Raw genomic sequence first — 15006 nt, 5'->3', positions numbered from 1 at the left:
TGATGATAGCCTGATATACAAACCATAATTATCTGTTTTATATTTAAATGATATTGGTTTCATTTATTAATGTGTAATGCACTTATGAAGGGGAGAAATAATAAAAATGTGTCTGAATGCAGCAGACTCACAAGGATAGAGTTTTGCTAAAGTATTCACACCCCTTAAAATTGGTGCCAGTAACATAATTTTATGTTATATTCTGAGTTTGACGTCATTAGCTGGAGCATGGAGACTCCAAAAAGGTTACTTGCTGAAAGCACAACAAACTCAGAGCAGTAATTAAGTCAAAACTGTTAAAAAAATATATATAGATTTGCACTTAATAAATACTTTTTTGTCTGTAAATATGTTCTACCCAGAAATTCTCAAGTGGAAGTTTTAGCTTCATCTGTTTGAAATACTACATAAACCAAAATCTTCTTCTAAGCACCTTTTCTTTTTTTTTACCCCTCCAGGGGGTCTTTTGTGGGCTCTAGTGTCCCTTATATGATAGTAGGCTGACAGGAAACGGGGAAGGAGAGGGGGGAAGACATGTGGCAAATGTCGTCGGGTCCGGGAGTCGAACCTGTGACGGCCGCGTCGAGGACTCAAGGCCTCCAAATATGGGTCGCGCTAACCACTACGCCACCACGGCACGCCCCCCTAAGCACCTTTTCTATAAATAGTCAAGTGTACACTAAAATTCAATAAAATGTTTATTTCCTTTCTTTTAATGAAATGGAATTATTTGCTTCTTTGCATCTTTTTATGTATTTCTATTATTGAATTAAAAAAGGCTTAAAAAAATCTTTAAAGTGTGCAGTCTTTTATCTGATTAATCATCAGAATAATCTATACTATAATCAATTACTAAAATAATAATTGGTTGCAGCCATAGTTCAGATCAAAATATTTCCAGGGGTTAAAACGGCCCAGTCAAAGTCCAGATTCTCAATGTCTTGAAACTTGAATAGAATTTCTTAGAATAGAAATAATTTCAGTCTCTAGATGTGTAGACCCTAACTTACTGCAGGTGTAATGATTGACTTTATTGCTTATTTATTTATAATTGTAAACAATTTGAAGTGACCGTGTGTCATTGGGTTGCAGGTTTCGCTTCCCAGAATCATGAATATTGGTTAACGAGCCCACCTGACTGGTCATCAGTTGAGAGTTTGTACATGGACAGTTTGTCTTACGACAAAAAATTAAAAAGCTGTATCAACAAAATACCTTCAGAAGTCAGTGTATAAACATAGGAACTGAGCAGGTGATGGACTTGCCATCCTATAGGAAAGGTTAAATCAGTGTTTAACATCTAAAATCTATTCTACACATTGATTGAAATTAACCTTGCTACCCAAAGCAGCAGCTTCACTGAGTCAGAGGGTTGAGTTCTTTGTTTTCTTAAGTGGTCAGGGATGTCACCAAGCTAAGGTCTGTGTGTAACCTTTACTGTAGGAGCAGAGGGCAGGTCTTATTAAATTAATCATTCCCTTCCACCATATGGCTGCACTTGACCTTTTACGAGGAACATTTTGTCTCACCAATGGACAGGAGGATAATTGATTCATCAGCAGGTCCTCCACTTAATGCAGTAGGACACGCTTAGCACATAGGTCATGCTAGCAATAACCCCGCTCTCAAAGACATATTAATTAGCCTGAAATATTGATGCATGTGTGATTTATGATGGCTCCATGACTGAACTGCGAAAAATGGATGATGGGGACAATAATTGTCTTTCCACAGTAATAACAGTCATGTTTTATCGATGTAAAGCCAATCTGTTTCCCATAGGAGGAAACCAGTGCACAGGGAGAACATGTGGAGCCGTAAAAAAACAAGACTGTGAAAGATATAAAACAGCAATATTGCCACCACAAATTTTGATTGTAAATAATAAAAGCCAGTGGGAAAGTGCAATAATAATTTTATGGCAAAGCTAAGAATCTCCTGAAACTGGTGAGTAACATGGGGGTAAAAAAAATAAATAAAAACTGAAACCAACTGCTGAATGATGTTGATGAATGGACGAACATTTTCAGCAACAAGGCAGTTTAAAGTACTTTAAATGATTTAGAAGGAAATACAAACAAAACAACAAACCAAACGGAAGAGAAGAAGGTAACAAAAAAGACAAAAATGCTACACAATTTAAGCTAATAGCAGTTTCTCTAGATCTAAAGTTTGTTCTCGATTAGCTATAAGAATAAGTACTCATAATTTATAAACCAGTAGGAGTTTATGTGTGTCCATGTGTGAGTCTTATTCTGGGTTACTATCAAAGTATAAAACTAAATATTGGTTCCCCATGTTTAATAAGAATAAGAATAAGTACTCCCCAGCTTCTATACTTATAGAGGTTTCTCTGGATCTGAAGGTATAAACCTAAATGGTGCTTCTCCATGTTTGATATTCACAGGCGTTGGGGATCACACCATGATGGTTAATAAGGTGGTCACAATGTTATGCCTTGTAAAAACAATCACTCTTATGTTACTCAAGTGAGTCTTCATGGATTTATTTAGTGAAAAACGAACCTGAAAAGCAGCTGCATGGATCTTTTAGGGATGTGTTCATATTCAATAGAACTCCAGTAATTACAGTTCATGGAAGCTTCATTGACTTTTTGCAGAGCCACATTGATTAAGAGTGATGAAGACTGTCTGTCAACATCTTGCCTTTTCACTGTCCATTTCACCTTATACAAAAGTTCCCTAAAGAACAGAGGATAAAAATGACTGATGATCATACAGTTTCAAACTTATGATCATTTCGACTCAATATTCAACTCTTAAAACCTGGAGTTATTTAAAGGTCTCAGACAGATCTTTTGTTGTTCACTCTCAGTCACATCAATACAGGACTAAATATTGAAGGTTTAAACATCAGAAACCCCATTTAAAATGTTAAGTAGCGATGTTCCTAGTATAGACTCCTGAAGTGACAAGTGTGTATTCTGCACTGGAAACTGCACTTCCCTAGATTGTACAAAAAGAATTTAAAGATTTTGTTTGTGGAATTTTTCATTATTGTTAAAATTTATTCAAAATTATCCATATACAGCTCTGGAAAAAATGATGAAACCACTGCACTGAAACCCATTGAAAACCTCTTGGTTATTCCACCAAATATTGATTTCTGAACTCTTCCTGAGTTAAAACATTTGTGTTGTTGTTTGTAAATGAATATGAACTTGTTTTCTTTGCATTATTTGAGGTCTGCATCCTTTTACTTATTTTGACCATTTCTCATTTCCTGCAAATAAATACTAAATTGTTGCTTGGAATCTCAAAGACATCTGGTCAGTAGTTCATAGAATAAAATAACAAATGTTCATTTTACTCAAACATATACCTATGAAGAGTAAAATCTGAGAAAGTGGTAATTTTGCAGTGGTCTCCTAACGTTTTCCACAGCTGTATGTCAGGAAAACAGACAAACTTTAATTGCGTGTCCTGTGTTTTGTCCAGCTAATGTGACTGGAGACAATCAGAGGGATTTTCAGCCAGGATTTTCCACAGACACAACCTCCCCAGAACAGAAATTACTGCTTATATTCCTATCATTTTAAAATCTGATCCTACATCCTCAGAAAGTACAATGCGGTGCTTGGACTCTTGATGTGGACATGCTTGATGATTTGTGAAGTCTACTTGTTAAGAATTGGTCCTGTATGAGTAATCTACATCCAGCAGCTTAACCTGAAGCTATGAACACAAGAGATTATGTTTTGCTTGACTGAGTATCATTTAAAGGTTAAGTACAAGTCACTTCAGTTGTTAGAGTATTTCCATATTGCGCACGCTGCGTCAGTTGAACTCATGTTGAGTGAGGTTGATTGAGGCCTGCAGCCATCATTAGGAGCTCACCTAAAAGCAACGGATGTAAAGTGGATGGTTTGGATGTTCCATAGCGCCGGCATGTAAATGTTGGTCACGCTGTTTGCGTTCTGCTACCCGGTATCTGTTTCTTCGTCTAATTGAGGTCTCTGAGGTTAATGCGGCGACCCTGGTCCTTACCTCTTCCCTCTGGCGTCCAGATGATCACCTCGCTTAAGTCCCAAGTCCTCCCCGTCTGGAATGACTCCATCCTGAGGTTGACAAAGCATGAAATGGGGAGGATCTGCCACAGTTGCCAGGGGAGTTATTTCCTTTGCGAAAGGCACACATAGATTTCCATTCCCAAACATGGACTGTCACAAGCTCTTTGTGTCATCTTTAGCAGTTTATTTTGGTGTGTTATTCCCCTGGGCAGGCAAAAAAAAAAAGTCAATAGCTTGCAAAATAGGAAAGTTGCACAATTTGTGATTTATTCTTCTTTTTTGTACAGTGTTTAGACATGTATAAATATTAATATTTCTTTTTTGGTAATGTTTGTTTATATTTTTTGTGACTTTTTGTTTGTCTTTATTGCATTCATATATTTTTACTTGCAGTTGGTGGATTATTCCTGGCTTCCTCTATTTGATTGTTTTCCTCTTAATGTATAAAACGAGCAGCAATTTTGGTGTTAATATTAGCTGTAACTGATAGTAACATAGAATAGAATAGAAGCAAAAGTCCTGCAAAAGTGAACAGTTGAAAGAAATTTCTCCATGGAAGCAATAAGTCATCTTAAAGTAATGCAGCTGATTAAAAATAGCATTATTTGCAGATAACTTGTCAGCCATTTTGCTCACATGCAGTCAGGGTCTGAGGAAATCCATCTCTGAACGCATTTATTGACCTTCAAAGCAGCAGACGACCTGGCTAATTCTGCCAGCTAAGAACTGGAAATTGAGACACCAGAATCACCAGTATTGGACTTTTACTGTTTGGAAAAACAATTCCTGGTCTTGATTTTAGTTGTCTTTCAGATGGTAGGGTGGAGTTTGAAGTAAACAACTCGAAGGCAAGGATTCATCAGCAGAATTTTTCAGTATCAAAGACGAAACATCTCAAAGTGATCTCTTGAACATGACAGTGACTTCAATGTGCTACGGTGACCTTCAGAGTCACCAGATTTCTCTCATTTCGGATGTGGTTCAGCCAAACATTCTGCAGTACCTGTTTGAGGCTGTCATGTCAATGTAGACCTAGTGCTAGAGGAATATTTCTGATTACATGTGGAATGTGTGGCAGGAAGAATTGTGGTCCAATCAGATGTAAACCAGATGTACCTAATAAAGCTGAGTGTATATTTTTTTTTACCAATGGTTGTATAAGAGGATCAGTAAAAGTTGCATTTCTGTTTCAAAATAAATTTCAGCTAGAGCAATCACTTTGTTCTCTTTTGTAGCCTTTTTATAATCCGCAAACTTTATGTTAGATATGCACACCCAACCAAAAACTACTGTGAAATACACTTTTATTATTTATTGTCTGTATGGCTTATTCAGAGTACACAAGCCCAAATGAAGTTGAGCTAAGCTAGTGTAGAGTTTTACACTCCAGTCCACTTGGTGGCGGTATATGTTGCAAAAGTTTGTAAAAGTTTCTGTTCCAAAGAGAAGAAAACACACATTTTGAGAAATATTGTAAGAATGTTCATAGATGTAATCCTCCTAACAAACAATTTAAGCAAACAAGTGTTCTTGTTTGTACGGTTTTTTTCTCCTTCACCCTCCCAGTCTGTTTTACCGATTTAGTTTGTTGTGCTACCATCTCTTTATTCTGGAATTTACCGTCACAAATGTGTCAAAGCTAAATGCAGCCTGAGATAACAAAATTTGTGGCTGCTCTGAGATGTTAGAGCAGTATAATTTATGTACTTAAATTTTTATTATTATTATTATTATAAGCAATTATTGCAAATGCTAATAATTATTGCAATTTGTTTTTGCAACATGTAGCAACTTTCGTTCTATAAGCATCTTATGATGGATGAATGAATGAATTGAATTCCAAACATGCAATATTTCATTAACAGCTTCTTTATTTGATCATAGCAGCATAAGATAAGGTGTTTTAACTAAATCAGATCAGGTGGGCTGCTTTTTTTTTTTTTTTTTAATCTGAGTTGCGGGAGATTTTATTCTCTTGTATAAAGCAATAAAAAGAGCTTGTCACAAAAATAAATAAATATAAATGCCATCCATATTTTAAAATTCAATCTTTGCAAACTTTTCCTTTTCATTTAGAGGCATGAGCTGCTTTACTCATACTCTTTGTATACTCTCCTATTACATGTCTGAGGCCACATTTTTACCAAAACCTACCTTTTTTAACTTAAAAAACCTAAATGTTATATAATTTTTTGATTTACAAAAACCTCAGCTGTATCAAACATATGCACTGTAGCTCTCATACAGTGCATCATTGTCCATTCCTCCTCCTTACTGATGCAGCTCTATGTCATCATATGCCTGGAGCACTGACTAAACCGATTGCATGCAAACACACTGGACACCCTCTGGCTTGTCATTGTTTTATCAGACAGAAAATTAGACCCTAATTCCTGAGCCCTAAGGTCCTTTTCTTCCCACTCTGTGTCCCACCAATGCATTTTCATGCTAAGACATGCAAAAACACACACCTACACACCCCAACATGCCCACATGCATGTGAATTATTTATAAGTGCTCACAAAAGCCCAACAGAAGAACAGATTTGGAAATTCGTCCTATACAGATAAATCTTTGTTTTTTCTCTTTCTCATATCATCACATATTTACACACATTATACAGTATGTAGGACGTCTCTATACAAATTTAGCCCTGCTGCATTCACAGCGCTCTTATTGTTTCATCATTTTTTCTGGAAATGTGATTACCTACTTGCTTTGCAACGGTTTTCAAAAAACTCGAATGTTAAAACAAAAAACCTCAACAGATTGCGTAATGTAACCAGAGCAGAGTAGCGCAAAATTTTAGAGGAAGAAAACTTTATCAAATGTTTTACAAATGAAAATCTCAAAACTGTGGTAAATTGTATTTAGCATACTTTATTTGTGGCGTATTAGACACAACTTGGAAGTAGGTTCACCGGTCAAGTGATTACCAAATTTAATTTACATGACCTAAACGCAAAACGCTGTGTGTGGTGAAAAACTGACATTATACATCCCCATAAACACGTTGTCTCTACATTGAAGCACAACATTTGAATCGATTAGAACAAGTGCAACACTGAATAATACAACCAGATCTACAATGTAAGAGTCTGGATGAGTGATATTGTTTTCCTTGAACTTCAGAAGTTGTGGAAACCTTTGCAAGATGTTCTGCATTGAACATAGTACCCTGTGGAAGACAAAAGTGCCCCTGTAAAAGTTCAATTTTTAAATAAAAGAGGTAATGCAGTCTAAATCTAGGTGGATAAGGAAGAGTTTGAATGAAACAACCAATTGACATTCATATATTAAGGTCATATCCAAGCTGAATAATCCAGACTATGCATCGCTGGTGATCTTGAGTATCATTAACCGGCTGATTGAAAATGAACTGATGATGAAATTTCTAACTGAAAAGATGAAGAAAGACATGACAAATTGATAAAGATGCTGCAGATGCAGAACTACCAGTGTACATAAAAACAGATTCAAGAGTAAAGCTAAGGATAAGAAGCAGGTCAATATTGACTGTCTAATTTTTATGTATTTTTATTTTGTTGAGCTATACTTCATTATCATATCCTGCTGTATAAAAGAGCACTTAGTCTTGGATTTCTCCTCCATCTTCTCCCAGGAGAAGTTTCCTCTCTTAGATCTCTTCATAGGTCAAAAATATGTCCATAACCTCCCGCGGATAAGAGAGCAAAATTAAGTTGAGAGTGTGCCTCACCGTAACCTCTCTGCCATCCAGCATCTGTGAGAGTGGTCCTGTAGTCCCACCGCTGGGAGAGGACATGCTGATAGGACAGCATGAGCTGGATACTGTCCTCCCATGCAGCCTCGTCAGTATTCAACTTGAGCCGTTTTGACTTAATGAAAAAAGAAGCAGCGTATTACTGAGAGTGAACTGAGACACCCCAATTAAAACTTCAAACCAACGTCACTTGAGCATTATTGCAAAGCTGAGTTTTTGATTGAGGGCAGATGCGTCTACTCTTCTTCTCCTTATCCTCATGTTTATACAGACAGTGAAAGGAGGATTATTGTAGCTCTGAAAGCCGATGAAGGTCGTCACCTGGAACTAGTTTTGGAGAATCAAACAACATGAACCCACAACTTACAGACTGCCTTAGTAACCCAGTGCTGCCGTTCTCCACATGATGCTTTAAAAGTTTACCACATTTCCTGTCACTGCAATCACTCTTCCTAATGAGACTTTGTTTTAAAGCTACAGTTAGCATGCTACGATTAGCGTGACTGTTAAATAGCAGGCTCTACATCAGAAGATAACCTTCAGAATTACCAGACTATATTAGCTTGTAAACATTTTACATCTTCTAATTATCCAATTAATAGAAAATTAATTTGAATTGTATTCATCAATGTTGTAATATTTTTGGCAGAATTAGAAATGCAGTGGACACCTTCTATTGTCTGCAAATCACAAAAATCTAAAAACTACTCTCTAAGAATGTTTAGAACTATCTATTCTAATAGTTCAAGCACCAAATATATCTTAATATTTCTTACTAGACACAGTGGAAATTGTGTTAGCACTACCTCAGAAGCTAACATCCACCATCTTCCTCATCTGCCCTCTTGGAGACACAGCCAATTAGCGCCAGGGGAACTGAGTGACTCTTCTGCATTTGCTCCTTTGCAAACACCAGCCAGTCGCATGCCATTGCACCAAGGTATTTCAGATATTTACCCATCATTTTCTTCAGGATAATATCCATACGATTTACACACACAAAAAAATTATGAATAGGCTCATTGTCCATCTATTCGTAATTTTGAGTGACATTCCATGGAAAGATCTGCAAATACTGAGTTGCCCTTAAATAAAAGCCCTGATTTCATACATTTTTGGGTAAACACTTAGAAGCTGTAAATTTATGGCATTTTAAAGAAAGTTAAAGACACTGTGAGAATCTTATGCCGCATGAACCAGTCCTGAACTTTCAGGACAGAGAAACAAGGTGGATGTATGCTGAAGCTGAACTTGTGACTCAAGTTGGAAACTTAATAATCACCAAAGAATATTGAATTTATGAGACATTTAACTAGGAGTTTGGACTTACACACTTAAGAAACAACATTTGTGGCATCAAACATAAAAACCATCATTCATTCCTTTCAAATACAAATTTTTGGGGGGAGAAGACTTTGAAAGAGATTTGCATCTTCTCTTAAAGTCCCTTTCCTGAGCAATAATTACACCTGCAGTGCAAGGCAAGGCACAGTATAATCTCCGACAGCATGAGGAGCAGCAGCCGCTCCTCTCCACAGCAACTGTCTTTGCTCTGCTGGCTTCTGGCCTAATTAAAGGTCAGTTAGCTAGCTGGGTGCCAAAACAATATAAACAGATTCAAGGGAAATGCCACATGGGAGCCCAACACTTCGGAGGGGTTTGTAAATGCTGGGTGCTGCGTCCTCTTCCTCGGAAACAAAATCATTAAAGAAATTAAAATCACGTTACCCCTCTGGCCCCCATGTGTAAAAGATAATGAGATGGCTCTGATTTGACAGCCCAGGGTGTGTTGGCTGCCTTAAAGTTTTACTTTTTTATCAGTTGGATGGGGATTTTTATCTGACCTTGTGGCATGTTTTTCCTCTCCTCAGTGAACATGACCTGGGTGAGGATGACATCTACGACTGCGTGCCATGTGAGGACGACGGCGACGACATTTATGAGGACATCATTAAGGTGGAAGTACGACAACCGATGGTGAGATCTTTGTATAAAAGGCCCTTTTGTCAGTCGCTGATTACCTGATGCATGTTTTCACACAAGATTTCCAGCATCGTCAGCATGCACACTAGACAATAAACAATCTTTGAAAAAAAGAAGTCTTTGCAATTCACTATAACATGTAACGCATGCTGACCAGTTGACATCTCTTTGCCATAAAAACTGACAACCAATCCTCATCATGGGCTTAATTAGCTACAGAACCACAGAGGGCATGATGAGTTAATAGATCTAGACTTTTCCTTTGCAAAACCAATTAGCCCTGGTAAAGATGTTTTTTTTAAGCTTATAATTAATGTATCTTGAAGTGCTGCACTAATCCTAGAAGCTGAAGAGAAAAAAAATTAACCTTTAGCTAAAGTACAACTTAATCAGTGAGAAAAAGAAATTACTATTTTGAAAATATTTGGGCCCTGCGACAGACTGGCGACCTGTCCGGGGTGTACCCCGCCTCTTGCCCGGAACGTAGCTGGAGATAGGCACCAGCAACCCTCCCGACCCCATTAGGGACAAGGGTGAACAGAAAATGGATGGATGGATGGATGAAAATATTTGGGGAATTTTATAAAGAAGTCAAAATTTTTAATGATTTGTTTTTTAAATTGCATTATAGTGTAACACTGAGGCAAAATGCATTGTAAGGGTGGACTGCTGGGTTGGAGTTGGAACCCGTTCATAACTGCTTGTGGCATTTTTTTTTTTTAAGTATGTGGAAAAGCAACTCAAGCCTATAGTGATAATGTGGGCCTGTTTCCCTTTCAAACCAGTAATTCCAGGATACTGGGAAAAAAAAGTTTGCCTCTGCCAGAATACAGAATAAAGTTCATCGTTGTGTTTTCAGGAGAATAATGAGAACAAGAGAGAAATCGTTCCTTGTTTTGTTGAAAGCTTTTACTCTAACATGGAATTTTGCTACCCTCAATCTTCTGTTGGTATCGGTAAAATTAAGGGTTGGATTTTCATAAAATATTCTGTGTGAACTTATGCTACTGCAATAAAAGTTTATTTTAAGACTTTTGACACATTTGCAGCATAATTGACTGTAAATGTAAACAGCTCTGTGTGTGTTTTTAGGCGCAGTATCTTTAAACTATGGCCATCTGTGAACTACAAGATTTCTTTCCACCTTGTGAATTTATCGTTTTCAACCTGCTGCTGACATTAATTAGAAGGAAGCATAAACACACAACCAAAGTGGGATGACAACATATTGTCTTAACTCCTGTAGCATTTTCTTTTACTTTGACTTGTATCATCATCAGTTCAGAAACGAGGTATAGACAGTAAGATTATGAGCTTGTGCTGCATTCTTGAGACTTGGTTTCACACAAACCCAGTAATGATTGTGAGTAAGAAGCCAGTAGATTGAAATCTCCTGCTTTGACTGTGTTTTCGTTTTGCATTATTTTCTTTTTCCATTAAGGTAAAATCCCGTATTCCATTATGCTCTACCTTGCGAATGTATTCACAGACCTTGATTTTTATTTTTTTTTTTACCTTTTGTCACAATAATCACAAACCTTAATGTCGGATGCAACTACACAGTATGTTGGATTTTCCTTAAGTGGAGAGAAAGTTATAGGTTCATCAACGTTTTTCACAAATTAAATAGGGTGAGCTTTTCTACTTACCCTTCTTTAACTAGTACCCTCAAATTAAATCCAGTGCAAGCCTCGAGAAGTCACCTCATTAGTAAACAGAGTCCATCTGTGTGTGATTTAGTCTTGTTATTATTACAATAGTTTCATGAAGGCGTCAGAGGTTTAGTAAAGAACATTTGTAAACAAACATCATCACCATGAGGGCCAAGGAACACAGCAAGACACGTCAACTTTCAAAGAAAGTGACTCATATCCTCCACTTATTGTGAAAAATGCATTTGTAGACAAACACATTTGCATTTCTTTTTCAAAATATAAATGTGAAAATCCCTTATGTTTTGGGTCTGTGGTAATTTGCACAACCCTTATCTGCAAGATTCTACTTGGTTCATTATTCCATGTTCACTGTCCTTTTAAGCAAGAACAAAGTTCCCCTAAAACAGCTGATGTTTAGATGATAGCGAAGTCACCTACTAGAGCTAAATATAGGGGAGATCCAGAAGATTCTGCAAAAGACTTGAGACCAGGCAGAGTTTGCAGGGGAATTGTTTAGATTGCAGATTATTCCTGAGGCGAAATTCAAAATTCAGACCTATATTCATCTGCGGATATGTGACAAGCAGTTCTCCATCCAATACGACTGAACTGGAACTATCTTGCAAAGAGGAATGTGTGAATATGTTAGTCTTCAGATGTACAAACCCCAACAGACAAACAGCTGTAACTGTGCCAAAGGTGCTTCTTTAAGAATCGACGTAGGGAGACTGGAAATGAGAATTATCCTCTATTTTGTGTCTCTTAAAATTCTATCAGAAATAAATTGAGGTTTGTGGTTGTAGTGTATGAAATCTTTTGCAACATTACATAAGCTTATATTATCATAAGCTCAGTGCTTGAGGATACATCTGTTCTTTGCAGAGTTTATTGGATGCATTGTGACGATCGACAGACACTGCAAAGACCAGATGATGATGCAGCTTTCCATTTATTGTCTATTTCACATTTGGTGATATAAACTTGTCACTTGCTTTGCCCTTCTCATGCTGCAGATCAGATACATGCAGGTGAGTGGTGCTGTGCTTGTGACTCAACTCCCCCTCTTCTCTCCTCCAACCTCCTTCTCCCCATCAGCTAACTTCCCCTCATCACTTCATTTCAAACACACAGCATCCCACGAGAATGACCCGCCGATTAGGGTTAGTGACCCATGCATGGTGGCGGGGGAGACCCCATCTGGTTGAACGTCTGACTCAGGGCCTGTGACTTCAGCTCAGTGACTGCAGTGTTAAGTGATGTCAGCGAACACTACCCACTGCCACAACAAAGACGGACACAAACTTTGTTGTGCTGGCTTCGTGCCCTGCCTCTCTTTCTCTTTTTCTAATTACATGCTGGACTGAAGCCTGGACTGGACTTTCTTTTTCTTCTTCTTTAAGCATTGTTAGCTCCAGGTTTCTTATTGTCAATGGCCAAATCTGGTCCAGATGGCTCCCCTAGTTCTTCTTTATCTTCCTCTTAAGTTTAGCTGCTTCAAGTGCGCACCAGATAAAAATGTGTTCAAATTAAATCTGTATGTTTTTGTTCCAATGCTCTGTGGATTTTACAGAGCTGTTGGCTAAGTTGTGTGTGGAAATCAGTCAACTTCCTACATTTATTCAGATTCTCTTTGTTTTCTTTATTTTTACTGACCAAGCACAGGTTGATTGTCGACTGATTTTCAGACTATGATCAGTGAACTATGCAGTCGCTCAGTGATTTCATGAAGCAGTAACCCTGTGTGTGTGGGGGTATCATCTGTGTAACAACAAGAATCAATTTTATGCTTCCTTGGAATATTAGTGAAGCCCATGAAATACAAAGAAAATTGCAGTGGCACAAATATCAAGCCCTGTGTGACACCATGTGACACAATCCTGAAATCATTTAAAACAACACAGTTTGTTCTCTCAGGCTGGTACGAACTGAACCACTGCACAAAAACCTGCAGAACGATTTAATACTATGATCCACCATGTCAAAGGCAGGAGTCACATACTTCATTGATTCTGTAGCCAAAGGGATGACATTAAAGAACCAGAAACTGCTTTAGATGCTTCAGCAGTGTTTTTATAACTTGAACTTGGTTCAACCCTTCTAACGCAACCCAATCAAAAGTTTTGGTGACCTGCCAAGCTGAGCAGAGAAAAATGGAGCCTTAATCATAACTAGAGCGCCAACAGCAGCTATGATTTAAATCGCTTCTTTGATCAAGTTTGGTCTCTAGTGCTTTTATGAATCGATGCAGCGCTCAGGGCTGTTTACTCAAGTTGCTAAACAGAAGTCATCCTCCAAAAAGGCAATGTGGCAGAGAGCCCAAAATAAAGTGAAAGAAGCCTGGATGTACTCTACCTTTGGGAAAATAAATTCTCGAATCATATGAAATGAAATGAACTTCTGGCTTGTCAGAACCGTTTCTTTACAGCTAAACTCGGTGGGAGAAACTTGCTGTCAACACATTTTCCTGCAAGTCAGAAAACAAGCTAGTATAGAAAGAAAAAAGAAGTAAAGAAATACTTTTTAGGAAGGATCTGAGGTTATGTAACAAGGCTAATCTTGAGTTTAAACCTTAGCCTTGCAGAATGTGTTTTTATGGGCATTCATTTTTGCATCTCTTACATAGTTTTGAGAAGAAGAATAACATAAAGGTCAAAGATAAAAGGTATTGTTAATTTTGAGAATTATTTTGGAAAACAAGTTTTGACGCTCTTAGACTCCTTTCAGCCAATGAAAGATGAAGCGTCTGCAACTTTAAGAAGTCTAATATTAAATTTTTTAGTTGTCTCAACAACACAATAAATATTAATGACTCTTTACCTTACGGTAGAGTTTCATTATAATCTGTTAGGTAATCCAGTTTACCTGGCACAACGCGAAACGGCGTTTTACGGCAGAAATCTAGTATGAAACCACTGGCGTGTGGGTTTCATGCCAATCTCATCAATGTTTCATCCCATAAAATCTGTTCAGAGTTTTAACACATGGCAAGATTATATCCTGGTTAAAAGGACAAGCTTTTTATATGAAAACTGTGGAAACTCCTGAAAAGGCTTCAGCATAAATTTACTACAACCAGCAAAATCCCTAAACATGTTTATTTTAAATCCCGGTTACTTCAACAAGTTCACTATGTATTTAAACTAATATAATTAGGTTTTTTCTTTGTATTTTCTAGAAAATGGGTATGACAGAAGATGACAAGAGGAACTGCTGCTTAGTTGAGATCCAAGAGACTGAAGCTAAGTACTACAAGACTTTAGAGGACATTGAGAAGGTGAGTTCTTACGTTGACTAGTCTGCTGAGAGTTACAGTTTGGCTCAGAAGTTCTCATTCACTCATTCAGTGGCATACATGAAGACTCTGGTGCACAAATTAAAATGTAATTGATGAAAATATACCCACAGACTCATACACAAACACATATCGACTAAAAATAAACAATTTCCTAGTTTTTGCATAAACATTAGTCCTTTTATCCTGGAATTATTCATCAGGTGATAGAAGGCTGACTTTGTATCTGTCTTCATATGTCTCTAAAGGTTCAGATTTTGAGCCTGGTCACTAGTTTCTAGAGACCAACAGCAATAAACAGCTA

General features: G+C 37.4%; 1 protein-coding gene across 12 annotated transcripts in view; it reads left to right on the top strand.

Moving 5' to 3' along the window:
• Positions 1-15006, top strand: part of vav2 (vav 2 guanine nucleotide exchange factor) — a 204796-nt gene that overhangs the window by 149239 nt on the left and 40551 nt on the right. For 8 of the 12 annotated variants that reach the window (XM_028025411.1, XM_028025410.1, XM_028025413.1 and 5 more), the window contains 3 exons: positions 9644-9749; positions 12424-12438; positions 14586-14684. In XM_028025411.1, the coding sequence (XP_027881212.1) occupies positions 9644-9749; positions 12424-12438; positions 14586-14684 (220 nt within the window). The remainder of the gene's footprint in view (positions 1-9643; positions 9750-12423; positions 12439-14585; positions 14685-15006) is intronic. The other 4 variants (XM_028025415.1, XM_028025421.1, XM_028025418.1 and 1 more) reach the window with 1 other exon arrangement.

Source organism: Xiphophorus couchianus, chromosome 8 (genome assembly GCF_001444195.1).
Source record: "Xiphophorus couchianus chromosome 8, X_couchianus-1.0, whole genome shotgun sequence".
NCBI classification, from domain to species: domain Eukaryota; kingdom Metazoa; phylum Chordata; class Actinopteri; order Cyprinodontiformes; family Poeciliidae; genus Xiphophorus; species Xiphophorus couchianus.
The sequence above is the reverse complement of the archived record's forward strand: the minus strand, read 5'-3'. Positions and strand labels throughout refer to the sequence as shown.